Here is a 27631-nt window from a genome sequence, read left to right on the forward strand (position 1 = left end):
TAAAGTATTTCCCTTTTGACATCCTCATGCAATATTTTAGAATAAATATGAATACAAAGTATGAGAAAGTTAAGAGTAAAAATAAAGCCAGCTATAATGTTTGTCAGAAACCAAATAAAAACCAAGAGTTTATCAAAAGTAGTTGCTCAAAGGTCTAACTGGTCTTTTAAGCATACTTATCAACAGTATCTTAAAAATAGTGTCTACAAAATACCGTAACATATACAACCTCCTTGATGTTCCACAGAATGACACAAAAGGTAAATAGGTTAACTGAGACTTGCTTAATAGCACTGATAGTCCCATAGCCCTCTGGGAACAAAAGCCTGACTTGATTCATGCTCGTCCAACTCAGTAAACCATTTACATTGCATTAGCTTTACTGGGTAAGCTCAAGCCCTACAATAGCTTATATATGAAACACAAAAATATTTATAAAAAGAATAGATATGTTGTATAGTTTTTTTAAAAAAATAAACCATGCAGCTTCTGTACAAAGTTAAAAAACTGTACAAATTGACTTTTCTATTGTGTAAAATTCATGTACATGGAAGTCTTCTGTTACGATGAGAAGTAAGTTGGTTTTTGCTTAGCCAGAAGATGCTGGTTTGTAGCTGTTGTTCATTTCCATCATTCATTTCTTTCACTTGGCATTAACTGGCCATTTAATTTCATCAGAAGTTTTACGACGAGACCTGCCTATATAAAGGTATACAATTAAATTCTATCAGCATTTCACAACTATGACATGATTAACTTAAGTATATGACAAATGCAAGTAGATAAAAATAGTAAGTTAGAAGTTGCATAATTTTAGAAATAAGGAAAATAAACCCTAGGTTTTTCTCAGATACCAGAAAGTGTTTTTCAAAATACTCAATCACTTCCCCTATAACCACCTTAATATATAAGAATCAAAAGCAACTACTGTCAAAATAAGCAAGATGCTCAAAGCTGTAATTTTGTCACAACACATCTGAACATGGCACATTACCACTGATGCAGACTATGGGTAAAACAAGCATTTTCCATCAGACGTCCAGAAACACTATCAAAAGTTGCTGGTAGCAATTGCAGTGAAGTTGCTTTATAACACTGCCTTCACAGATCCTCAGTTTTATTCAATCTCAAACTCCGCTACTTCCGATAGCAAACTTACCAGCTCTAACTGCAATTCTCATCATATTTGGAATTATCATTAGAGTCTGAAGGATTGGGCATATGCAACAAACAGTTTCAATTTAAAAAAAAAAAAGTTTACCCTAATGATTACAGATGCATTTTATGTATTTTGAACCCTAAAGGCTTCACATGCTAGGAAAGCAAGCAAACATTCTGCAATATTAAAAAGAAAGATCATTTTTGTGGGGGCTTGGTTTGGGCTTTTTTTATACTGTACAAGGGTGGTCAATCTCAAGAGAGAAGAGGCATGTATCTAGTTTAGGAAAAAATAATTGAACATAAAGGATGAAAAATGACAGTTTACCTGTTTGGTATGCACAATAAAGCTCATTTTGTTTTCCAGACTGTGTATTTGAAAACATGTATCTCCATCTCCCAGCTGCCACATAAAGCAACCATACTTTAGGCTGAGGAGTAAAGCCTATAATGAAATGTAGGAAACAGTCAACTAAGAAAATATTCTCCATACTTGCAAACTGAGCTTTCCTTAGTTCACTTAGACAGGATTCTGACTTAGGACAGTATGTTCCACAACCTAGTTGTAGCTTATAAAGGAGTCAAGTGGAAAAATACAAGGCTGCCTATTAGTAGTGCCTTATGAAGATCTTCAAATCTTGGAAATCTTCACAGTCAAGTTTAACCAAATAGTCGGATGGGAAATGACTACTAGCACAAAGAATTTAAGAGAACACAATTAAGTTTAATAGTTATCATTGGCAGTTCACTTAAGCTGACCTTTGTTTCCATGTTGAGGAGGTGCAGCCCTTTTACATTTACTCCTACATACACTTTGATGACTTTATGGCTACTTGAACTTGCTTTGGTGAATATCTGTCCTGTGAAAAAAGCTGCTCCGTAAGTAGGAATTTCCCAGCAATTCTGCAAGAACATGCGCTGAAGGTGATGCATCTCTTTACTTACACCTTCACTGGTGCTGAGATTCTAGAAATAAAGGAACAATGGCAATCAACAAGTCTTTCCAAATAGTTGTGATTATTTGAAGAAAAAACACTATTTAGTGAAATTCCCACTAAACAAGTATTCCCAAAGTGCCTTCCCAGCAACCATCTTCCTACATCTAAATTAAAACCTAGAGCCACAGAAAGGCTCAAATGCCGAAAGAGTCTGAGGCAGAAAGCAGATACCTGTATGAGCCTCAGAAATCTGAGCCACAGACACCTAACCTTTGCAGGGCCCCACAATTTTGCTTCTCTCAGGAGTATGTTGGATTTGTCAGGGATAAGCAGCTATGCACCCATCTCACAGTAAATGCATCACAATCCTTAAAACTAAGCATTCTTCCTCCTTTAAGGGGTCCAATCCAGTGAGGCATGGTAAGGTAAGCAAGCAACCCCCCCCAAAATAATGGATTTTTTCTTTTCTAAGCAAAAGAGAGGTGCAGTTTTCTTTAATGGAGCCCTCCTTCAGAAGGAGACAGGCTTCTGTTTCTTCCTCTTCACTAGAGTGAAACAGTCACAACAAAGGATTGCTAGAGTGCTCCCGCCTCAAAACAGACTGATGTGAAGTGCCCTAACAAACAAAAAACTTGGCTGGGCCACACATGAGATAAGAAGGCACAGGCATGAGAGAGAACACAAGCCTTGAACAGTTAGCGGGCCATGACTGTGGGTGTGATGGATGGGACGAACTTCTTTGGATCCACACCCCGCATTACAGCTTATCTGAATTCTACACAGCCATTTTAAAACTGTAAAATATATGAATATTTTTGGAACAAAAGACTGCAACTCCTTTCCCCCTTCCCCATACCCCAAAATAATGGCCTAAGAGCAGAAGTCAAGAAAGCTACGCTCATTCTTACGTATTATCCGATATAAGAAAGAGTAGAGACTACTCTGCTATGCCCTCTGCTGTACCATAGTCTTAGAAAGACCACCATCAGACCCTCCTTCATGTGTATTACAAAGAACAGGGCTGATCTGTTGACTTCTGACAAAAAGGTATGAGCACCAAGAGGAAGTTTATGGTTGAGTAACCTCATCTCAAAAGAGGAGCAAGGCCTGGAAAGATTCCCTGGGTGCCTCTGTGGTGTTCCCTGTCAGCTACGTTTAGTGATGCATGTTAGCCAGTACAGTTCTCCAACCCACTTCACTTTTTCTAGATTTTTTTTATGAAGTTCACAAATTTAACCTTCAGGTGCCTCTGACTGCATTTGGAATCCACAGCCCTTTAGTTAGATGTCTTTTACAGAAACAGCCCAAGTCCACATTTAAAAATTTTGCTCAGTTAACTGCTCTGGTCAAAGAAGTTTGTGTGTGTGTGCACACGTGCATTGGCAGCACTACCAGATCCCTAACATACAAGTTACATTGGCAAAAAGGACTTTGTGGATCTATCGCTGCAACCAAATGTGAAAATGTAAGTCAGAGTAGATTTTTTACACGTATGCCTGAATTGGCAGTATGCCCAATACACAGTTAACACTGAAGATAAATGAACAGATGACAATGATATTTACTTCTAACAAACAGATCAACTGTAACTGTACAACAGCATTCCAATCCATCCCAAAAATTCAGAACACACACATTTCTAGCTTTATATACCAGTATTTTTGTTCATTACCTGACAACCAAACAGTCAAAATGTTTAAGACAGGATTTTCTACTATTTGATTATGTATCTCACCTTGTATTCATGAAGTATCCTGTTTGTCCAGTGAGGAGCTTTACTTTTTAGTTTAGTGATTGGTACTATGGATTTAAGATTTTCTTCACTAAGAGAAAAACAAAGCAGAAAAAAGTTTTTCTTCACTAAACAAAGTAAGGAGAAAGAACAATGTCTGACCATTGGTATCTTCAAGTCACATATTGAGCTAGACACTCAGGTCCCACTCTGTCTTGCCTCGTCAGGTGAGAAGCATTCCTGAAACGTAAGCTAAGGCTTCCTAAGATGTAGTGTAATTCTCAGTTAATGGAGATCCAGCTTTGTGTTGCACACTTTGTGTCAGTGCATCATGAACATGGCACGGAGAGAAAATGCTAGCAGAACACATAACTCTTACTTGATTACAGACCGGTTTGCTGAATTCCAGTTTGGAAGCCAAAATGATATATGAACAGTCATTTATTTATACCAGAATATTATGGTAATGTTAGGTTAATGGTTGGACTGGATGATCTTAAAGGTCTTTTCCAATCTAAATGATTCTATGATTACATACTCAGAAAAGATGACAGCTTATAGGTGCTCTTCCCTTCACTGTTGTATTCAGCACCACCAAAGATTTGGCCCATTTATTTCCACATGAAAGTTAGATACTACATGATATGAAAGTCAAGCTATTTATAAAAAGTGCCTTTAAAAACCCACAACCAAATGAAAGACAGTAAAAAGAAGCCTTTGCTAGTTTGTTTTTATGCACAATTAATCTAGATTGCATCACTAGGTTTTTGAGACTATCTAGTATTTTTAAAATACATTTGTCAGTAACTGCACATATGATCTACCAATCAAAAACCCTGCACAGGACAATGCATCCAGGTCAGGGACACCCTCATACAAACAACAGCCTGAATATAATTTTTAAATGACCAGTCTTCTGATAAAACATTTACATCTACTACAAAAAAAGTTCAGAATATAAATCTTTTCATCTATCTGAAGAAGAACAGACAGATATTTGCCAACATCTTCATTTGAATATGGATGGAAAGCATGCCCTAATGCCCACAAGGCTCTTCTATCTTGCCCAAACTATCCTTCCAAGTAGTCCTGTCTACAGAGTCAAACAATTCCATTGAGCAGGTTCAACTCATAGCTATATTGCTCATCTGCCCCAGTGTGGAAAGGAACACCACCCTGCAGCTGCTGGGATTCAGCAGGGGTAGTTTTGTATTAAACCCAGTTGCATTTAACTGCATGCTCCTGCAGTGTGGGCAGTCCCACTCAAAACCAATTCTCCTTATGCTCTATCTACCAACTGTGCAACTGCAGGACAAGACAGGTCAACAGCTGAACCTACTGAACAGCCCACCCTAAAGTTTTCCAGTCAGTGAGCTCATGCACTTAGCTTACTCCATAATGGTACAGTCTCTACACCTAACAGAAGGAAAAGAAAGGAACAAACAAGTGCAGTCAGTACAGCCAGCCCTTTCAGAGGCAGCCCACACTTACATCAGCATAACTGTAGCAGAAAATGCACCCTGATTTACTGATGGTGGAGAACACAACCAAAAAAAAGCAAGCCAAGACAGCTCAGCTGATGCTGTGAATGAGAGGCAATGAGAAGTATAGTAGCATTCCAGAATAGCACAGCTGCTGTTACATGAATGAACTGAGGTGAAGATGGTAGGGGGGTGGAGTGAAGGTGCACACAGTAGAGAACTGGAATCCTGATGTGCTCAGATACTGCTGCAGAAACGTACGTGGGAGGAAAAAGCCATATCCCAGAACAGCTCAGCTACTGTTGTGCTGGCAAGCAGAAAGAAGGGGAGAGAAAAGCACCATCTGGCAGAGCCCTACTGGTGCTATGTTTCTGACCAATTTAGTATAGCAGTTCACATACAAATGAGAGAACAGAAATAATATCTCTGCATGGTCTGTCCTCTTCAAAGAGGGAAGAAAGCCAATCCCAGAAGTTGGTCTAACTGGACACAGTAAGAGGTTTCTTCAGCATCGTCCAAAGTCTCAGTCCTGTCAAAACCCTTCATTCACAGGAATACTCTTACTCATTTTGGTGTTACTGTACGTCAGTATAGACTTACAGAATACAGAACCTCCATCCCTCTGCCTGGGACCGCAATAATTAAGATTAATTATTTTTCAGACCCCATGTCCAGCTTCTATTAATGCTACAAGGGTTATGTGATTACTCTGAACTAGAGCTCAATGATGGAGAACAATAATAAATTAATCATACCTAAAATTTGAGAGTTCCATAGTAAGTGCTATCTAAAAATACTTCATCTAAAACCATGCTTTTAAGTTCTAAACACACATACTTACTTTAGAAAGCCCTGTTTGTGTTTCTTGCTCTCATAATTCCCATAGACTATTTGCAGAAGCAGACTTGCCAGTGTGATCAGCTTGGCATCAGGTGATGTATAGAAACCTTTCAGTAAATTATATCTGGCTTCATCAAAAAGGATAAGAATAGCCAATGGATCCTCAATCTGTTAAAAAGATTTAAATAAGATGATTTCTTTGTAAAAGAAAATGAGCTTAGAAACTATAAGTACAATTTCTCACTGATTCAGAGACAGAAGACAAAGGTGTGATCCTGACTGAAGTGTACATTTTAGTAATGGTTTGTAATAGAAAAAATGACATATTTTCATTTACTTAATTCAAGACTTCACTGATCGAACACACTTAAAAATTAAAGGTGACTAGCGTACCATGCCCAATCAAAAGGTCCACAGAAATACTGACATCTGTGCTTTTTCCCCCCATGAATCCATTTTGAGTAATATCTTTGAATAATCCCATTGAAATGGTCCAATTAAATATCTGAAAAATCACAGCACAAGGAAAAGAAAGAAAACTGGGCAGGTTGTTTTTAGCTGTATGACAGACAGACAGAGTGAGGCACATAGACTTATGATAAACCAAACAGTTGGGAAGGTGAGAAATGAGAGAGAGAGAGAAAAGAGAGAGGGTGGGAGGGCGAGAGGGAGGGAGAAAGGGAGGGAAGAACCTGAAGACTCAAACTATTACAGAAAAGGAAAGGAGAGGTCCTGTTTAAGTAAGTTTGGAAATTACTACAGTCATTAAGCACGCTGAGTGTTAATGGTCAAAGTGTTCTGACTCTGACCAGGATTTCATGCTATCACTTAGTGCAGACCTTTTTTTCTATTTCCAGTGGAAGTCTCACATCTCTTCTCAAGAAAAGCTGTGAAGTTTCCCTTTGAGGATCCAAGTTTGTCAGTTCAGTGAATATTTCAGGCCAATCTCGAATATGTTGCAAAGGCTTGTGGTATGGCTTCAGTTGGAGGCCTGAAAAATAAGTTATTTTTAATAAATAAACAAAAGAATAACCCAGCACACACACACACATATATATATGATTAAATGCTGCACCAGAACCAGAGTACGTGAAGCTGAGGTCTCATTAACAAACATTTTCCCCTACGGTTTCTAAACGGCTATATACCTTAAAAACACAATAATAAAACATTAGAGACTGTTACCTCAATTATTATGGGAGAAACACTAAGTCAAATAATCTTGTTTCTGACAGAAAAATACAGATATAGCTTATCTTATAAATGTATTTGCCATTTTTGGATATATATAAACCATAAACTTCTCAGAACAGACATTCTTTTTTTTAATCTAAAGAAAAGTCTCGATTCTTAACAGGCTACAGTCATCCAATGTTTCATGTTCTCCTGTGTATGAGAGCTGAGAAATCAATACAGAGCTTTCGACTACAGTCCTATGATGTACTAGAGTCCATACCTTCAGTTTTGCTCATTCACCCTGCCAGTCCTTGTGATTATTGCTTGGCTGTTTTCTAGTAGTGAGGCACTAGAAGGCTGTATCTACCTCATCCTCACTGCTCTGGCTTTTACGCTGTGACATATCGCATTATATGAAAAATTTCAAAAGACATGTTATAGTGCAACATCTTTTCACTGAGAATAAATCTGTTCACTCAACTTATCCACCTTACATTCGAACACAGAAAAACATTATCCATCCTACAAACAAGAAAACTATGGTCTTTACAGTTGTACACAAGCTGCAAGACATACATTTTATAATGAAATTTGTCCATTAGATGTTTGAAGCTGTAAATCAGAAGCTGACTCATTTTCAAACTTAGACTAAATATCTAGAGAATTACTTGTTTTTAAACGAACAATGTATCAGTGAGCTCTTCCCCTAAAATGCAAGGGTAATACTTCAATGATTTGAGTAAAACATGACATACATATTTAGAAAAGGTACAAGCAGCAAGACTTCAACACTCAAACACTTCCTTTTCTTCCAGACATTAATATCTATGTTTAACTGAGGGTTACGGTAGTGATGTGGCATACAGCAAAGTAAAAAGGCAAATGGCATGACAGTGGGAGAAAAAAATTAGAGAAGAATGAAGAAAAGACTTCCTGCAATATTTATAGGTTTTAAAAAAAAGTAACAATGCCACTGTAGTGGACGACTGACAACAGTAAATAAAATTTTAAATGCAAGGCTTCTGTGTTAATGGTACTGTCACCACAGTATCCTACCAGACCTGAATTGTGCTTTGTAAATCCATTATAATGTGTCCCATAGCTATCTTGTTGCAGCAGTACTGTTTACCACATTTTCTGACAAAACACAATGACAATCATTGACTCTTTTGTGGTTCTATTTATCTTTTGCTACATATCTGAAACTACAACTATAATACACTTTTTATTTAGACCAGAAATACCAAAAAATACAGCAAATGTAATAATGATGTTTTGCATCAGAATTCCCTCCCACCAAATATATCTGAAAACTTGTTTATCAAAAATCAGTTTGGTGCAAACCACATGAAAATTCATATGATTAGAGGACCTAATGAAAAAAAAACATTCGTCAGCTTGACTTTAATTACTAGTTTTAAAGAGATTAAACATGGTAAAAACAACTACATGCATCCAATTTCAGATACTCTGGGAATAAAAATACCATTAAAATCAGGGTAAGTTAGCAGTAAGGACTATGACAGCAAAGGTGCCCCGTAACAGAAAGGCAGTCTGGACTAGCCTCACCTTCCTAGATGAAATACATTCTAGATGCCACAGTGACACAGGGTCAGACCTATTGGGGGTACCCAAAATGATGGCTAAAATGGAGAAGCTCTCTATAGCTCTGAAAGCACAGTTTGGAGACATCAGGCTGTAAAGGCTGGGGGTTGATCTACTGGAGGAAAGCTTAAGCAAAGGATATAGAAAAATTGGTTTCACTCCCTATGCAAAAGATAGAAAGAATGAGACCTACACAGCTTAGAGTGTCTCACAGGGGCAAAGTGTATTAACAGACAGCCTAGATACAAATTAACTCCTAAAGGATGGCCTTCAAAAGCTGATAGAAAGAGGCTAATACAGAACTGTCAGTGAGCATGTTTCCTATTTCCTAAGATTTTTTTTTTTAAAGGCAAGCAGACATAAAAAAAATATGATAAACTCTCAAGTATAACGATCTTCCTCGTTACTTACTGAGGTTCTCAGAACAGATCCAGATAGTGAAGTACTGCTGAGTTTCTTGAGACAAACGCATCCCCTCCATTATCTGCTGTACAGTTGTATTGTTTCCATGTTTCAGCTCAACAGAGCGATATGACCCATCCATACGATAAATTCGTGCCTTTTCATACTACATAAACATTTAAAGAAATTAAACAAAGAACTTGTTAAAATCCTTTCTGTTGATGCTTCTGAAGAGGAAAGCAATTTTACCATAATTCAGCAACATCCACACTGTTGAGAAAAAGAACATTGCACAACTCCTGCATATTAACTGTTTATCAAAACTGCTTGTCTCATGTCCTGTGCAAGTTCTTACACTGTGCTTTTTACCACAATAACTCCAAGAAAGATCTTACTGATACTGTGAGGACTTTTTGAACTCAAAGGCAAGTAGGCATTTAAAACTTCCCTGAAGGATTTGGGCTCAACCACCTACGCATATCCCAAAATGACTGCCTCACTATTACTGGCAGGTTACAAATTATTCCCCTCATTAGTCTATAGTAAAAAGATTTTTCAGAGGGAAGCACCACCCTTTATACAGACCCCAGTACAATAAGAACACAATCTCACTAAGATCTTTTAGCACTTCTATAATATTACTAATAATAAATCATCTTTCCCTTCAGAACTCCCATAGCTTCCACTGAATTGCATGTAGGCCCAGAGTATGCCTCCTGAAAGATGTACTTAAATGTAAATCAGGTGCTTAAAGCATATACACACAAGTCATAAACCAATTCAACTTCTTGTTTTCATCTCTCTAACAGGTTAAATGTTTCAGCTGCTTGAATAAAAAAGTTGCGGGAATTTGTTATTTCCCTTCTTCAAATCTACTTACTTGTCAAGAACTGAGTTCCTAAAAACTTCTGGAAAAAAAGATTAATGCCTTGGAAAATGACAACTGACTGAAAATGAGGCCGGAATGGAAAACATCAGTCTATTTTCACTGCAGTAGTCATTGTGCTTGTATTGCAGTAATTTCTATCTTTTTTTAAATTTTAATGTATTAATTCAATAGTAATAAGTGACAACATAATATCACCTATCACGCTGTGAAATCTACGTAAAATGTGTGCATTAGTCTTTTAGAGTCATTAGACACACATCTGCCATTTGATCAACTGCATAATAAGATCCCTAAAATAAAGGAGGTCAATTCCTTCATTAATTCTTTTGGAAGATTCATTCATATAGAGTGAAATGAAGATAATTTAAAACATCTTGAAAAACCGACAGGTTTACTGCCACCTACCTACAGATACACAAGTTGCATCTGAAGTCAAACAGGTGATTTTATATCATTTGGCTAATTTTAAATCAACTTCAGGATGAGAAGAATCACATTGTAAATTTTGTTTACTGTCCTGGCTAGATCTCCCCTGTCTGCAAAGGAAGCCTACACGGACAATGTAAAGTCTATTTTTGTAGAAGCCTACATTCGGCCAGCTGAATGCTCCTGTTTATCAACATGTTGAGATGACAATGCATAAAGCAACCTGATGGTTCTATGATCAAAAGTAGACATAAAATCAGTAGCTGATGTGATGCTCCTACAAATAAATCAAAACATCACGTTTAAAGTCTTACATATATTTCTTGAGCAATAAACATAGACAGAAACATTTAAAGAGACAAAATGTCAGTTTGTCAATATTTACACTAACAATTTCACTACTGCGCATTTCCAGTAACAGCTATAAGTAAGCTTAGCTCTTCTACAAGTTTATGTGTAAATTAAATATAAACTTTAAACTATTTAGAAAATAAACTCATACAGGTTTATTTATGGCTTCCTTCAGCAGTTTTGCAGTTTCTTCCCACTCGTTTTGTTTGTTCTCTTCACAGACATTCAGCGGAGATCTTCCTTGTTGATCAGTAATGTGCTACAAATGTAAACAGAAACACTGATAATACATTGTTTTCACTGGAGATAGGTAAACATTTAAACATTTTTTGAGATAATTAAACTCCTTGATCCTAGAGTTTAAACACTTAGTTGATATACAATGGGAAAAGTAGAGGTAATGAAAAATATTTAACCATTTTTCGGTAATCTCTCAACAGAATCATTGTGTTTACACATTGTGATCTAAACACAAAATATTTCACATACACAAGCTAGAAACTGTTGCTAAACCTGCTATTTCTATACACAGACAGGACTTACTCTGTCAATTTCTGGATGATTGAGTAGAATTTGTACTATTTCAGCATGACCACCTCCAGCAGCAAAATGAAGAGGAGAGCTAAGTTGGCCATTCAAAAGATTTGGATTGCATTTCCCTTTCTCCAACAGCATTCGAGTGGCTTCAACTTTTCCATACCTGCAGACAGGTTTAAAGCAGAACAGACATAGCAAACATAAAATCTTTTTTCAGATAGTCCTAAATACAGAAAATTGTATTTCCATGCTCAAGGGTTTTCAGCTTTGAAATGACCCAAAGACAATGAAACATTAACAAGTTCGTAGAAATTAGTATCAGTTCTGAACTTCTTTGGTAACCATCGGTCTAGTAACCATTTGTCATTATAGACAAACAGAACCTTGCTTTAAACTAGCTAAGTTTGAGTAGTTGTAGCAATTCAGTCATGGCAAAACAGAGTTCAGCCTTGTCTGAAAAAAGTAAGAAAATCTGTGTGAGAATCAGATTAAAGCTTCTGATTGTCATGCAGATGGATCCTGAGGACTCTTAAGCCTCACGCTGATAACTGGTAAATCTTGTGTATACCATTTATGCAAATTTTCTGACAAACACTAAAAATCAAGTAAATTTTTGTTTTTAATAACCAAGTTTGATTTTCATGTTATTTGTGTCATCAGACACTATTATAAATACAGGAGAGTAACTTGCATAAAGATAAAACAAAAGCATTTTTACAACAACTGAGGAAAGCTCTCCAAGCACTTACAGATTAAATCATCACAGAGTTATAGTCAGACAAGTTGACCTCCGTAGATCACCTAGTCCAGCTTCCCACTGAAAGCCTGACCATCACCAAAATGTGTTCAGCTCAGCTGTAAGAATGCTCACAGCCTTTAACCAACAAAGACTGTAAAAGTTACCAAACTAAACTAGACTCAGTGTCTCCAACAGGAATTAGAACAGATGCTTCATAAGAGCCAACAGGTAAGTGTTTGATGATAGAATCTCCATACCTTGAAACCATTCTGATTGAAATTACCTCAAAACCTGAAGCAATCTTTCTCTTCAGAAGGTTAACACTAACATATATTAGAGTCAGAGTGTAAAAAGTCTAGAGTTCTTTTGAATTCACATTTTTGAGTCTGTATGATAACTTACATAAATAAGTAGCACTACAGAATCATGATAGCAAGAATGCATTTGACTGGCAAAACTATATTCATCTGACTCACCAGCATGCATAATGGATAGGTGCCCAGTGGTCACTATCTAACTGATTAACAGAAAACTTTTTATCCAGAAGGTGGCTTAGTAAATCAGAGTCGCCTTCGCAAGCACTGCGGTGAAGAGGGAAATCATCTACCCACTGGTGTTCCCTATGAATTAAAAGGGGAAACAGGAGGAAAACAGAGTTCAGAAATATTTCAATAGTTGAGAACACTGACTTTAAGTTACTAACACAGCGCTAACCGTAGATCTACATGAAGAATAAAAATGAAGCTCATGCAGCTAAAATGTGTCAGTATTCATACAACTAGTATTTTCATCATGCAGTAGTCAAGCCACAGCTGTATTCATTATGCCAGGCAATGCTTCCCTAATGTTTATAATTTAAACTTTTCTCAGTCCATCCTTTAATTGTTGTGTTTCTCAGTACTTAGTGTCTTCAAATAGGATTTTTTAAAATATGTATTTATACAGTAAAGCCCTAAAGTAATAGGAATCTCATTCTGACCAAGTCTACCAAGTACTACTGTAATATAACAAAACAAAATTATCCATTAATGAAAAAGGAATGTAACATAATACTTGTCCTCTGTGACACTGCTCATGCTACGCTGCCACTTTTCTCTTTTAGGAATCTGGATCTTTGAATAGTCTGGGGCTCCAAGGCCGAAGTATGGATTTATTACCACTTTGTCAACCTGTGAAGACAGAATTTAAACACAACTGAAAAAATATCTTACTGAAATTTGGCTAAATAATCCCCCATCCAGGCCGGGTAGTCTCTTGAAACCAAAGTTATGATAGTAACATTTTATAATTAAAGGGAATGGTGTTCAACTGTGAGGATTTGAAAAACTGTTTAGCTGTAAGTGTGCAATAAAGAAATCTAATTATATTAAACATAAAGCACACACTCATATCAAATAAATTAATGAATTGTAAAATGAACGTGTATGTATGTTTCAAAAATATAAAATTAAAATATAGTTCTTACCCTATTGGTATACTGAAGATCAGATCCAAACAAAGGATTGTAGATACACATATCTGCTTTCTCCAATGCCAGCATTTTACTCTTTATTTCCAGGGCAGTATAACCCATGTGTAACGAGCTCTCTGTTTGACCAGGTTCTATAGCATAGGCAGGGTTTATTACATTTGTTTTAATTCTCTCAAGAGGAGATGGTCTGAATAAAGCTGGGATGGAGTGAGACTGGGTGTGCCGTTCATCCAACCACCTGCGGGACAGAATGGGCAAGTAATTCATTTGCAGGTAGAAAAGGACTATTTTGGTCATGCCTGTCCATTACTTTGTTTGATTAAGGGTTGTATGTATGATAATCACACATTTCAATTAAAAAAAAATTGTATTACTTATATCATTACTTATAATGTGCACAGACAATTTTATAGCACTAAATTAATCCCCAAACATGGAAATTTTTTAGCCAAATATAGTTAAGCAAATGTATTTGCTCAAACACATTTCCTGCGGATGCAAACTCTCAAATAAAAGGAAATCATAAGCTAAGGTAACGTTGATCATAGCCAAAACACTTAACCACACCAACATGTCACCATTTCGTTTACTTTCACTTTATCAGTATTACTACTCTCAACATACAAATTTCGAAACTTAAAGCAGTTTGTTTAAGGGCGAGTTGAAGTTTCAGTATCTGTTCTGACTTAAGCCTTCCAACTCATGTGTTTCATTAGGGAGAGGTGGGAAAAGGCAAAAAATCAGAAGGTTCTTCGGTAGTTTCCAAACTGCCAAGTCTCTTTCACACAGGCTACCACCTGCCTTTTCACAAAGCTGTGCTGAAGGTTATTCTCTTCCAAGTGCACTCTTATTAACAGCATAGAAGGGCTTCAGAGCCCTCTTACTTTCTCTGCCACATATGCTATACAACACAGGGCTCAGGATTTTTGAATAACTGTATTTTCACTGAATGGCTAAATTATTTTTGTGTTATGTTGAATGGGGCACATTTTAACTAAGGGTCTAAAGCCAGGTTTGTATTTAAGGTTTCAGCACATACTTTCTCACAAGCTTGAGACAAACATTTACTTCGCTGGAATACCATAAATTCCGTTTAGTGATTTAGCCTGGAAATATAGAAGAAAGGTAAGTACATGCTTTGGAAAGATAGATCCACTGGCAGACTGCTTGGATCTTGTCTGTCCCAGAACCACGTGTAAGGATGGCAGAACGTGGCCTGCAATTCAATGCATGTGCTTAGGCCTGGATTTTTAAGTCCCACATCCAAGCAACCACGTGCTACAAAAGCTGTGCTCTCTTCACTTACTCACAGTCCTGCTGGGAAGGAGGACTGTAAAATTGTGATCATCATGCTATAAACACCCTCTTGCCCCTCTGAGGTATTTTCAGATGTTTTCTCTAAACAGTTGGCAGATAAATTAGTTACGGTAGTTTGAACCTTTGAAAAGTACTGTTTCAGGTTACATACATAAAGAATAATCAACATGAACTGTTTTCTACTGTACTTCCATGGATTCTCTCACAACTGTAAGGCTGGTAAAACATCTTAAGCAGAGCTTAGAGTCTGAATGCACTCATTAAGTAGGAAATAAATATAACAACTGGCACAATGGCATACATGGAAATATTATGACTCTACTAATAAACTGTAAAAACCCTACACATGGAACCTTTTTAGGCAATAGCCTGTAACTTACAATTTTTCATGTTAGCCAAGAGTTTCACCTGACTTAAAGCAAGTAAGTTCATGCATAAGTAGGTCTGGTATTTCTTTGTTAAGGGTATATAAAAAAAAAAAAACAAAACTGCTCACGTATTCAATTTTCAAACTACCGTAAATCTGGCTAAACAACTAATCACCTTTCTGAAAGTTAATTCCCTACTGCAAATAAATTTGTATGACTGGGGAATATGCACTCTCTGTTAATGGGGGGTTAATTTAAATACAAGTTATAATGATATACAATTAACAGGGTATTTTTACTACACATCTTACAGATGGCAATTATGTCACTTACAGAAGATTAATCAATAGTATTTTATATGATTTTACAAAATCTTCCCTGTGAGCAAGAACTTCCAAAAAGCCACTTGATTTACATAAACACACCATTCTTCAGTTTGCAAAAGATTTTTTTAAAAGATTTAGAAATATGTTGTCAAGGTTTCAGTTTCTAGTAAACATGAAGAAAATAACATGATATCACAATGATTTCCTTCTTAATCACAAGAATGCTATAAAAACTATGCGCTACATCTACACATTATCTTGTTTAACTTCTATTTTAATGTATTTTTACTGATGACATTTCTTACTTATCCAAGGCAATTAACATTCTTGCAGTAAGCGTAGCAAAATGGGTGCTGGATTCACTGCAGACTCTCATGATGTCTTGTAAACAGTAGAACACAGGGCATCCAGGACTGTATGCATATTTCGTATTATCTAAAAAGGAAACATACTCTGAAGACACATCAATGAGAAGAACCTTATTTTCCCTCCTGCCTCTTTTGTAGTTACATGTTCCTAACTAACTGAGAGTGTATTCTAACTTTAGACTAGAGTAACTTAATTTTTTCCAAATGATAATTGATAGCAATTATATACAATCCTTACATAACAATTCACAACTCAACAGGCTAGCCTTAAAAACGTTGAGGTGTTCAGTTACTATTCCACCAGTGTGATCAGCTTCAACTGAGGAATTAATATTAAATGTATACTGTTGCCAGAAAAAAATAAAATAACAGGACTCAGGACTGGAAGAGGTATTTATTGCTATTGGTAACTCCAACTATTTATTTGATAGTTTTTATCCTTAAGGCCTATCAATAAGGCAAAAATGAAGGAGTTTCCCCAAAAGCCCACAGACTTTCACTTCAGGATTTTTTTAAAAATGCTTTCCTGACAAGCAATTTACTTTGCCTTCTAAAGACTTTAGTCACCATTCCTTATCCAAACAAAACTGTTTACAGACTTCAGTAAGCATTCTTCTCTGAGTAAATAACACTGAACTGAACAGGATGTCTTTCTTAGACTTGCATTCAGTAAGTTCTATACAAGTTAATGCATATGTTTTGAAATATAATCAAGTGAACGCATACAGCTTAAACCAGAAGTGTGCTATTGTTACAGAAAAAAAGGCAATACATTAAAACCAAGTTTCTTCCTTAATTTTAATGTAAATTCTTCAAGTTTTAAAGTATTCAGAGAGAGGTTTCCACCTGAATGCAACTTCTAATGTTTAAATACATAAAAAGGCCATATAGCATATTCATAAAAAATCTTAATAAACCCTCAACTGAACTTCTGCTAAAACAGGTGCAACTTCAGAAATTATGCTCAATGTTACCTTTCACAACAGTTGGAACAATGTAAAGTGATGCCTCCTGGCCTGCCTTCTCTCCATCAAGAGGAAACTTCTTCATTAACACTACGCGCTTTCCTAGCACGGTATTAAAAAAAAAACCCAAAATAATTAATTAACCAACAAAACAAAGCAAAAAAGGAACAATCTGGAGTTGGCTATCTGAAAGCTTACCAGACTCAATCTTCCTAATTTCTAGGAAGAAAAAATTATTATTATTATGAGCTATAATCTAAAGCAAGCTAAGAAAATCTAAATACGTGTGAAAAAAGGATATGTATATACCCATTAACATGAAAAATTACATGACTGTACCCCTTTTTTCATAGCAACTTCCCTATAACCCTGCTTTTTCATAGCATTCACCCCCAAACCACCACCTATCTTTAAGTTAAACAAGATTATTTTTGAAATGGGAAAGCACGGCTGCATACTATATTCCACATTAGGGTGAATGCTTTATTCATGTAGTGGTAGGAAAGTATTTTCCATGTTATCCTCCCTTCTACTCTTACAGAATTTAGCATTTTGTTTGCTTTTCTGACCTCAGCTGCATATTTTAGCAGTGGCCACACTGAGCTGTGCTTATTAATGCTTGGGCCCTCTGTCTGAGTCAATTTAAAACTCTCTAAACTGTCTAAGAAACACACAGTTTTTGCTTTTACTAGGCATTCCTCAATGTGTATTAATGGTCTTATGTTATTTCATGTTTGCTGCTCAATTAGCTTTGTTAAGTCCATCCAACTCCAGTTATTGCCACCCACAACATTTTACCATGCAGCCAGCATTCCTTTTATAAATTGTTAGCACTGCATTGTCTTGTCCACACTGACAACCTTCCCAGCATAACCTTACTTACAAAGCAGAGATGAGGTACGCAGCAAAAAAGAAAGTGCTTTAGTCAGTATAGTTTATACCAGTCTGGAAATGAAATACGCCAGCTAAAACAATTTTTGTCAGCACAAGTGCGAGGTTGTTTGCTAGACTAGCTACACAACAGTGAAAAAGAAAATGTACTAATCAAATTGTATCTGTAAGTGATACGGTCATGCCAGAAATATTTTCATGTAGATACTGTCTACTGAACAATGCTGGCTTTAGAACAGACTTTAGAAGCGATCAATTCACTAGTTCAAGTCAAGCTGTAGCTGAAATTAAGGATAAAAAAACTCCCTTCAATCTGATTTACCAGTTGTTCAGCTGTAAATCTCAATTTGATGTGAAGAAGTAGTACAGACAGGCAAAGTATCACTTAATAAAAATCTTTTAGCAAGCATTTTATAGAGTTGGAACGTAAAGGGAAACAAAGGTAAATTAAAGGTTTTAACTGTATAGTTGGCTTGGGGTTTTTTTGACGAACCTCAAAACATACCTTCTTTTTTTAAACTAATTTCATGCTTTTGCACAACTTTTTTATGCCCGTTTAATTTTTAAAATATTTTTATAGAGCTACCAACAATACATCAGATTAAAATGTTTTTACCTTTAATACCCTGATTGGCTGGTGAAATTGGTTTGGTGGCTTCTAATACATAATCCAAGATGCTCTGGGTTATCTCAGTGCCTCCCTGCAGTTTAGTTTCCAACAAAACTTTCTTTCTTTTTTTCTTTTGGCCTTCAATGGGAACTTCAAGCAACAAAATCTATCAAACAATAATGAAACCAAAGGAGTTTAAGTACAACTGAAACAAGCACAGAACACTTTTTAATTTTTTTTTTTTTAATTTACTGTACCACTTTAAAAGCAGTAACAAAATTCAAGAAGCACTGAATGAGGAGGAGCAGGACGGCAAAGTCAGAATGACCTCCATAACAGTAAGGTTAAAGAGAATAAGACAAGACTGCACCCTTGTAGTGAGCAGCCCGCAGGGCAAAAGGCCCTGAAATGACATGAAACACGCAGATATTACAAAACCATAAAGTGTTCCAATACCATACGGATGGGACAATGCATAGTAGGTATATGACATACACAGACATTATTTAAGCAATGTTATAGTCATATTTTCTGTTCTGCTATATTATTACATATTTACTATAACTTATTCTTTTTTAAAATTTTAAATAAATAAAAAAATTTAAATAGTTTTACTTCATAGGATTTAGCTCGATATTCCCGAGAATTCAGGCTAGCAGTATTTTTTGGACGAATCACAGCAACATATGCATCTCCAATGTTTTCTGGGTTTCCCATCTCTCCTGCTTATTTTGTCACTGGAAACAATGAATAAACAGTAAGTAAAGATTCAGCTGAAAAAAAGCAAAAAAAAAAATCCAACAGCACGCTAAACTTCAGGATGCAGTAATTATATCCACTGATTCTTTGTGGTATTCATTTATTGTTCTGTAACTGGAGAAATACCAATGGCTGATACAATTCTGCTTCCTTTTCATGACGGGAAAATCCTACATCACGTAGATTTAATGCAAATAATCTTGTTCTCTAACCCACTTTTAAAATAAAAATAATGTATATTTTTTTCCACTTTGTAACTATCTTCCTTATTTTGCAAGCCAAGCAAAAGGCCAAAGACTCTGAAAAATATATGAAATTGAAAAAGAAACCCATTCTAAAGTGACAAGCACTGTAATTTATAAAATGTGCTATGACAAAGTACTGCACTTCCACGAGTTCCACAGGGATTTCACAAAAATACATGATTTTCCTTCCCCCTGCCCCCAATAGGAAGTAGAACAGAGTCTTGCCTACAGCCCAAGTAGCAAAGCTGGTAAAAACAAACTATTATGTGGATTCATTTACTTAGTTTTACTTCAGTGGGGCTGCAACTGGTGCACAATTCATTCAAACACAAAGCTTCTGAAAGGAGTATGTTTTCGGTTTTTGCAAAAAGGGGACAGAGGCTTTTAGATTTAAGATAAAACTTCCTTACCCTTCTGTTTAACCCAAAGTGACAATTCTTACAATCATAAAATTTTATGAAAATGGTACGGAAAACCTCCTAAGGCTAAATCACTTCACATATCAGATTTGAGAAAGAAGGTCACCCTCCAGCTGATCATTTTCTTCATCTGCAAACGAACCACCTTTCATTCCATATCATCAGTAAGCACATGCTTTTTTCAGATTAATCCCTCCACAAAGATTTTTAACTTTACCCTTTCTAGGCTCTTCACCTCTTCTAGGAGAAACAGAGATCTTCAGATTCCCATGCCCTCAGTCCAGTACTTTTGCTGGGATCAGACTACCTGAAAACATATTAAAAAAACCCTAACATAAATAACAGCACGCGCATTTTCACCTTTGGTTCAGATAAATACATTAGCTAGATGATTTAATGGTGGTACTCGAACAGCAATATCTGAATAGAAACATCTATTGATTTGCATTACAGTAGCATCTAGAAACATTAAATAAGCAACGTGCCGACTTGTGAGAGCTCACATTTTAGGATATGAAGAGTTTTCGAAGGAAGAAGAAGCAATCATCCCTTATGGGCAGCTGGGAAAGGCATGCTCCCTGGGTTTCCTTACATGTACTGCGATACACTGGGCTTGGGCCACAGGAGGCAACCTGCACAGACAGGGCTGGGCCACCTGGGGGGCAGGTGGCGGTCGGGCGAATAAGCAGCGGGTGAGCTCCCTCTGCCACCGCTCTGCACGAAACCCAGAGCGGGGTGAGGATGTCTGGGAAGCAGACGGCCCCGAGAGCTGCGATCCGACTCCAGAAAACAAAACCAGAGGATGAAGGCGGCTGGGGCGGCGAAGATGCCACAGCAGCGATGAGCAGCTTCAGAAGGCACCACCAGTGAACCGCCCCTAACCAAACCAAGGTGCCAACAACGCGTCCCCGTCCCGGCGGATGCAGGTCTAGAGAACCTGCCTCAGCCGGGCTCTCCCGGCGCCGCCGGCCCCCCCCGCCTCCCACACCACCGCCCGACGGCACCCTCAGCAGCCCGGGACCCGCCGGGACGAGGCAGAGGGCGGCTCCCGCCACCCCCGCCTCCCACACCACCGCCCGACGGCACCCTCAGCAGCCCGGGTCCCGCCGGGACGAGGCAGAGGGCGGCTCCCGCCACCCCCGCCAGCGAGGCCGCCGCGCCCGTCCCGCCGAGCGCAGGCCCCGCGCAGGGAGCCGCGGCGGCCGCCTCGGCCTCCCCCGCCGCGCTGCCTCGCCCCGGCCCGGCGAGACGGCTGCCACGGAGGGAGCGGGCCGCCGACTGAGGCGCACGGCGGGCGGGAAGCAGCCCCGCGCCGCCGGTCCCGCCCGCTCCGGCGGCAGCCACCCCGCCGCTCCGCGCCTCCCGGCCGGGAAACACCCCCCGGGCTTCTCCGGTCGCGCCCAGGGGCCGGCCGGTCGCTGGGCCCCCGAGGGGCGCTCACGCCGCAGTCCCACGGAGCGGGAAGGGCTGCCGCGTCCTCGGGACCGCCCCACCGGGGCGAGGGGCAGCGCCCCGGCCCCGTGCGCTCCCTCCCTTGCCTTTCTCGGTGGTGCCGGCGGCAGCCTCCCCCGCCGCATCCTCCCGCCGCGCTCGGCGCCCAGGCCCCGCACCCCAGACGCGTCCCGCTCCGCCCCGTCCCCGCCCCGCTCCTTCCCACGGCTCGGCGGATCCGCTTCCCGTCGGAGCCCCGCGGGCCTCGGCTGCCGATGAGTTTCCGGGTCGGCGGCCTGAACTTCTGCTGCTGCCGCCGCCGCCGGTTGTTGACTGCGGGCGGAGACAGAGGGAGAGAGACCGGGCTGCGGGCCGGGAGCATGAGGCGCTGCTGGCGGGCAGGGAGGCGCTGAGGCGAAGCGGCCGCCCGGGCCCGGGGAGCGCCGCCGGCAGCTGTCAGCGCCGCCGCCGCCGAACAAAGGGGCAGCGAGACGGCGGCAGCCGCAGCGCCCTGCGCGGGAGGGAGCCTCGCCGGCGGGCGGGCACTCCCCGCCGCTTCAGCCGCCGAGTGACGGCCCCGGCTGCCCGCGGGCCGGAGCCCCGGCGGAGCGGGCTCTCCAGAGGGCGCCGTATCCGGAGCGGAGCGGAGCGGGGGAGAGGGAGAGAGGAGCGGCCGCGGAGTAAATGGAGGCGCTGGGTGGCGGGCGCGGAGGCGCCGGGAAGGGCCGCCGGGGAGAGCCCCTGTGAGGAGCCGGTGAGTGCCCCGCGGCGCTGGCGGCGATCCCGGCGCCGCCCGGGGAGGCTCGGGCGGGGTCCGCGGAGCTGCGGGAGAGCGAGGCGAGTCCGGCGCCGGGCGCAGCCGGGAGCCTTCGCACATCTGGGCGTCGGCAGCCCGTCGCATCGCGGGCGGGGCGGGGCGGGGCGGGCCGGGAGGCGGCTCCGGGGGCGCCTCGGCAGGCGAGGGGCGCGGAGCGGGTGAGAGCGGAGCCTGTTGCCGGCGTGCGGAGGTAAACAAGGCGCGGGTTACCGAGGCCGGCCCTCCCCGGGCGCGGCCGGCGTGGGGACGGGCCCCGGTGGGCAGGGGGCTGTGGGGAAGCGTCATGGCGGGCCGCCGGGCGGGATTGTTTACGGAGGGCAGAGAGGCCGCCTCCGGCCCAGGGGCTCGCCAGGCGCCCCGCGGCGGTGGCGGCGGCGGGCGGGGGGGGCTCGCCCGGAAACCGGCCGGGGGCGGCGGGGGGGGGGGTGGCGGGGGCTCGGGGTGGCGGGGCTCCCTCGGCCCGGACCGTCGGAAAGTTTAGAGCTGCCCGATGGCCTGGCCTCAGCCAGCTCCCGCCGTTGAGCACATGCCCGCCTTGTTGGTAGCCTGGAAATGCTGCCTGGAAGGCAAAAGGGGCAAAGTGTGAGCGGCCGGAGCGGGAGCATGTGCTGCTGGCGAGCTGTGACAGCGGAGCCTTGCTTCCAGGCTGGGTAACGCCATCCTAAACACTCTTGAATGAATGAAATGGAACGCTCACGATCTCCTGGTTTAATTTTTTTTTTTTTTTTCCCCCCTCAGAGAAAAATTTGAGTCTTGGTACTGTAACAGTTTTATGTAAGTAGCAGTGTCGCTCTCCCAGGCATGTCTAAACACATACTGGAAATTGGGCGGCTTTTAAAAAGGAAAAAGAACCTTTGATAATTCATGCCTGCTCAGTCTGTCTTTTATTTACAGTTCAAATAGTATGCACAGGAAATGTGGAGTCACAAAGACAGAGCCTGCAGAGTAAGGCACTGTTACCACAGCTTAAATTGCTTGCGTGGACCCCTCCATCATTGCTAACCATCGTCGGTTTCGCTTTTTTCTTTCAGCGCATTTCTGTGCTTACCAGCTCCAGAAATGGAGTTTTAGTTGTAGACCTGACACCAGTAGGTGTACTGTAATTTAAGTACATTCCCTAAAGAGAGAGATCACTTTTGAGAGGATTATTAGCTGTAGAGGTTGGCAATGAGAAGAGACTGTGTCTTCCTTAAGCGTATGGGTGTTTTATCCTTTCTTTCATCTCTTTGATTTTCAATAAGAAGCGTGGTGGATTAATTTCTCTTTAATCTCTCTTGGGTACAGTGGAAAAATACTCGTATTCCTTGGGAAAAAAAAAAAAAGGCTTTGGTTGTATGGAAGGCAACAGCATTTTTCAACTTCTAACAACGTGTGGCTTATTTAGTTGAGGTATCTACACAGAAGTGAAGTGGTAGAGTTTATAGCAACTTTTTTTTTTTTTTTCCTGGACATGCAAAGAGTAAATGGCTGTCCTTACAAATAAGAGACCAAATTACAGAAGAGGCTTCTGGAAACTTTAATTCCAAGAGTTTCTGTGGTCCTGTACTCAAGCAATTCCTTCTTTAACAAATTTCAGTTTAGTCTGTAAACAAAAGAATAAAATATTTTAATAATTCAATGTATTATTCCTGAATAAAAATATTACTAGAAATCTACTAAAAAGCTAAACAATGTTGGTGGTGCCCAGTCTTCATATATATATATATATATATGTACATCAGCAGAATATTATGAATGAAAATTAATTTTAAAAAAAAAGAAAAACAAAAAAAGAACAACAGTGGCACTATTATAATAATAATAGTATCAATAGCCAAAAGACAAAAAATTAAGCAAGTAAGTTTTAGGCAGTCCCTCAAATTTTTACTCGTGCTGTACACGTCTAGGTAGGACTAAGTATGTACATATGTAAGTACATGATTAGGCTTATTGAAAGAACGTGGAGTTTCGTAGACGCAGTTTTATATTGTGTGTAAGTTTATACATACCGGTTTGTTATATGTTCGTGTCAGGCATACGCACTGCAGAAAATGAAAGGAAACTAAACATGTAAATTTAAAGGGGAATGCCTTCTACAGCTGTCAGCTTTTGTTCAATGGAACAACTATAAAAAATGGGGTTAGAAAATGTCATTATGTCTTTGTTCATTATAGAAGACCTTGTTAACACTATGGCTGATCTAATCTGTCCTGAGCAGTTTCTCACCCACTAGTCTGCAACACCTCTGCTGTGATTGAGTAGCACTACGTTGCTTTTTGTTTCAGAAATAGAGCTTTGTTTATTAATTGTTAACTAGTTTGGCTAGCAGGGTTTGTGGTGATTTTTTTAAAATTTTTTTGGGGGTTTTTTTTGTTTGTTTTTTAGGTTTTTTGTTGTTTTGTGTATGTGTGGGTTTGGGTTATTTTTGTTTGTTTGTTTTAGCTTTGCTGTTGAGATGTCACGTAGTTACCATTACCTGACTACTTAATTAACTTCACCTTGGAATCTGAAAAGTTGAAATTGCTCTCTGCTGTTGTCACTATTGAAATTTTGTCGCCTTCCCTAAGGTGACTCATGCCAGTAAGAAAGAAAATTGAGAAGCTGGAGGTTACGAATGTATGTGCTGAACCAGTTACGTTTCTAATCACGTTACTGTACTTGCATAATTGATAATGATACATAGCAAACAGACATCTGTTTTGCTCAAAGAGCAGCCCTGTGGAAATTCTGAAATGTTCAAAATGATGGGAAGGTTGTGTTTTAAACATCACCATCATCAGACAAGACTCTTACTGCTTTCCTCCCCCCTCCCAAAATACATGCCACATACTTTTCCATGGAGCATATTTGAAGTCACATGTATGTGGAAATTTCAGGAGAAAAGGACATCTCATGCAAGTTTACATTACATTAAAAGTTCAAGATGGAGAAGTCTACCTAATGTTTAAAAACTACTATTTTTTTTCAGAACCTCTAAATGTCTCCGAGATTTAAAGTGGAACCAGTAAAAATAGGCTTTGTTTGTCGTTGTGGAAGGTCAAGCGCAAGGTCCTCCACCTGGGCCAGGGCAGCCCCCAGTACCAGTACAGAGTGGGGGATGAAGGGATTGAGAGCAGCCCAGTGGAGAAGGACTTTAGGGTGCTGGTGGACAAAAAACGGGACATGAGCCAGCAACGTGCACTTGCAGCCCAGAAAGCCAACCGTATCCTGGGCCGCATAAAAAGAATTGTGGCCAGGAGGTCAAGACATGTGATTCTCCCCTTCTACTCCACTCTCGTGAGGCCCCCCCCGGAGCACTGTGTCCAGCTCTGGGGTCCCCAGTACAAGAAAGACATGGACCTGTTAGAGAGGGTCTAGAGGAGGACAGCAAAAATGGTCAGAGGGATGGAACACCTCTCCTGTGAAGAAAGGCTGAGAGAGTTGGGGTTGTTCAGCCTGGAGAAGAGAAGGCTCCAGGGAGGCGTCGTTGGCAGCTTTTCAGTATATAAAGGGGGCTTTTAAGACAGACAGAGAGAGACTTTTTACCAAGGCCTGTAGTGACAGGACTAGGGGCAACGATTTTAAACTAAAAGAGGGTAGATTTAGATAGGATTTAAGGAAGTCATTTTTTATGATGAGGGTGGTGAGGCGCTGGAACAGATTGCCCAGAGAAGTTGTGGATGCCCCACCATTGGAAGTGTTCAAGGTCAGGTCGGATGGTGCTTTGAGCAACCTGGTCTAGTGAAAGAACATAGAATCGTTTAGGTTGGAAAAGACCTTTAAGATCATCCAGTCCAACCATTAACCTAACACTACCAAGTCCACCACTAAAACAATTAAGGGTAGAGTAATAATTTCATGTTTCCTGGCTTGGTGGCTGGGTTATTTTTTAATGAAAGTAAAAACTAGATGTCCCTGCCCATGGTAGGAGGGTTGGACGTGATGATCTTTAACAGTTCCTTCCAACCCAACCCATTCTGTGATTCTGTGATTTTTTTTTTTTTTTTTTTTCCTGAGGAATATTAGATTGTCTTCTCTAGTATCGGTGAAATAGTATGTTTTGCATTCCCGACTCTCTTAATTTATGGCTTTGTATATGTGTATCTATTTATTTGTCTCATCTCAAAAAATACTCAAAGTGGAATGCTATACAAATAAGTATAGCAGTAGCAGAATATCTTCAGTTTATTAGTCCAAGGATCACTTTGGAGAAAAATAGGTACTAGTCAGCTGCTTTGTTGTCTTTTTTAAAACTGTTTTCTGAATTCCCTTTACCCTCCATGCTTTGTTAACTCTGTAGTCCTTACTTTCTGCTACTTTGTTTTTAGTCTCACTTACCTTAAATTGTACTATGAAAAGAAAAAGAAAGAAAATAGGTGTCTGTGTAACATCAGCCAGTGTTTTCTCTTACTGGTGTGCAGAGGTGGTCTGAGGGAGTCCTTATTATTTCTCCAATCTTCTTCCTGTATTCTTGTTTTTGGTAATTGAAAGTAATTTTCAGAAGTTGCAAACATCTCGTATAGTATGTAGATTAACATTTCAAATTCACATTTATGTGTATCCTTAACTCTGCTGTTTTCCAAACAAGAGAATCGCAGTGTTTTAGGTAAGACAAACACTTCTTTTGACCTAAAGCAAATTTGTAGTACTGATAGTATCCTCAAATTTTCTTTAAGGGGTTTTGTTAGAGTTGCATAAGAGAGATTTTCATTTAGTGGTTTTGCTTTGATTTATATTTCAAAGCACATAAATTCTGAACTCTGACTGTTGAAGGATAATTGCAGTAAAAATACAGTAACAGGTTGTAAATAGATTACTGCAGGGAAATAGAAGGGCCTCTCTGCTGAATGCCTGGGATCCTTCCTGGCTGGGGTGGCTTTACGGAGCAACTGTGTGACAGTGTTGTCTGTAAAGTTCCTCTTGTAACTTTTCTTGTTCAGTTCTGTGCTGGCAAGGAAGATGAGGGGCCAAAATGAATTCTCTAGAAGTTAAGTTTTATGTAGGTGCATAAACTTGCACCTAGGAATCAATGTTTGCACACAGTCTGCAGTATAGTAATGTTATTCTTTGACAATAAGTTAGTGTGGTTTAAATATTACATCATGACAACTGAGGCAGTGTATTGTTAATTACATATAAAATAGTTCTTATGTGCGGGCTTCTATGTTGGAGAAAAATCTCTTGGGGATTTTCCCGACTTAAGGGAGTTTCCCAGTGGCTTGTGCTTACCATTTTGGTATACCTGAAGAACTTCTGTGGTGTAGTGTGCCATGCTACATAGTATTCTGGGAAGTAGTAACTTAGTTACTGGTTGCTACTTCTCTGTATCTCTTTGCCACATTTAGGTTTTCCTTTTCTCTCCAACAAAAATAACAAAAAATAGGTACTTAATTTTGACATGTGCTGTTTTTA

General features: G+C 40.0%; 1 protein-coding gene across 2 annotated transcripts; it reads right to left on the minus strand.

The window, feature by feature from the left end:
• Positions 1-629: 629 nt before the first annotated feature.
• Positions 630-19307, minus strand: KRIT1 (KRIT1 ankyrin repeat containing). Of its 2 annotated transcripts, XM_075705434.1 has the most exons (16): positions 19206-19307; positions 18597-18756; positions 17099-17191; positions 16062-16191; positions 13740-13983; positions 13328-13443; positions 12751-12894; positions 11542-11698; positions 11150-11257; positions 9342-9498; positions 6989-7140; positions 6151-6317; positions 3832-3919; positions 1918-2124; positions 1487-1603; positions 630-699 (listed from the first exon to the last, which is right to left on the minus strand). In XM_075705434.1, the coding sequence occupies exons 1-16, from the start codon at positions 19305-19307 to the stop codon at positions 631-633; spliced, it is 2211 nt and encodes a 736-aa protein (XP_075561549.1). In that variant the 3' UTR covers position 630. The 2 variants fall into 2 exon arrangements, with proteins under 2 accessions (XP_075561549.1, XP_075561550.1); XM_075705435.1 differs by lacking the exon at positions 12751-12894.
• Positions 19308-27631: the final 8324 nt, after the last annotated feature.

The sequence above is a fragment of the Pelecanus crispus genome, chromosome 2, assembly GCF_030463565.1.
Source record: "Pelecanus crispus isolate bPelCri1 chromosome 2, bPelCri1.pri, whole genome shotgun sequence".
Lineage (NCBI taxonomy): Eukaryota > Metazoa > Chordata > Aves > Pelecaniformes > Pelecanidae > Pelecanus > Pelecanus crispus.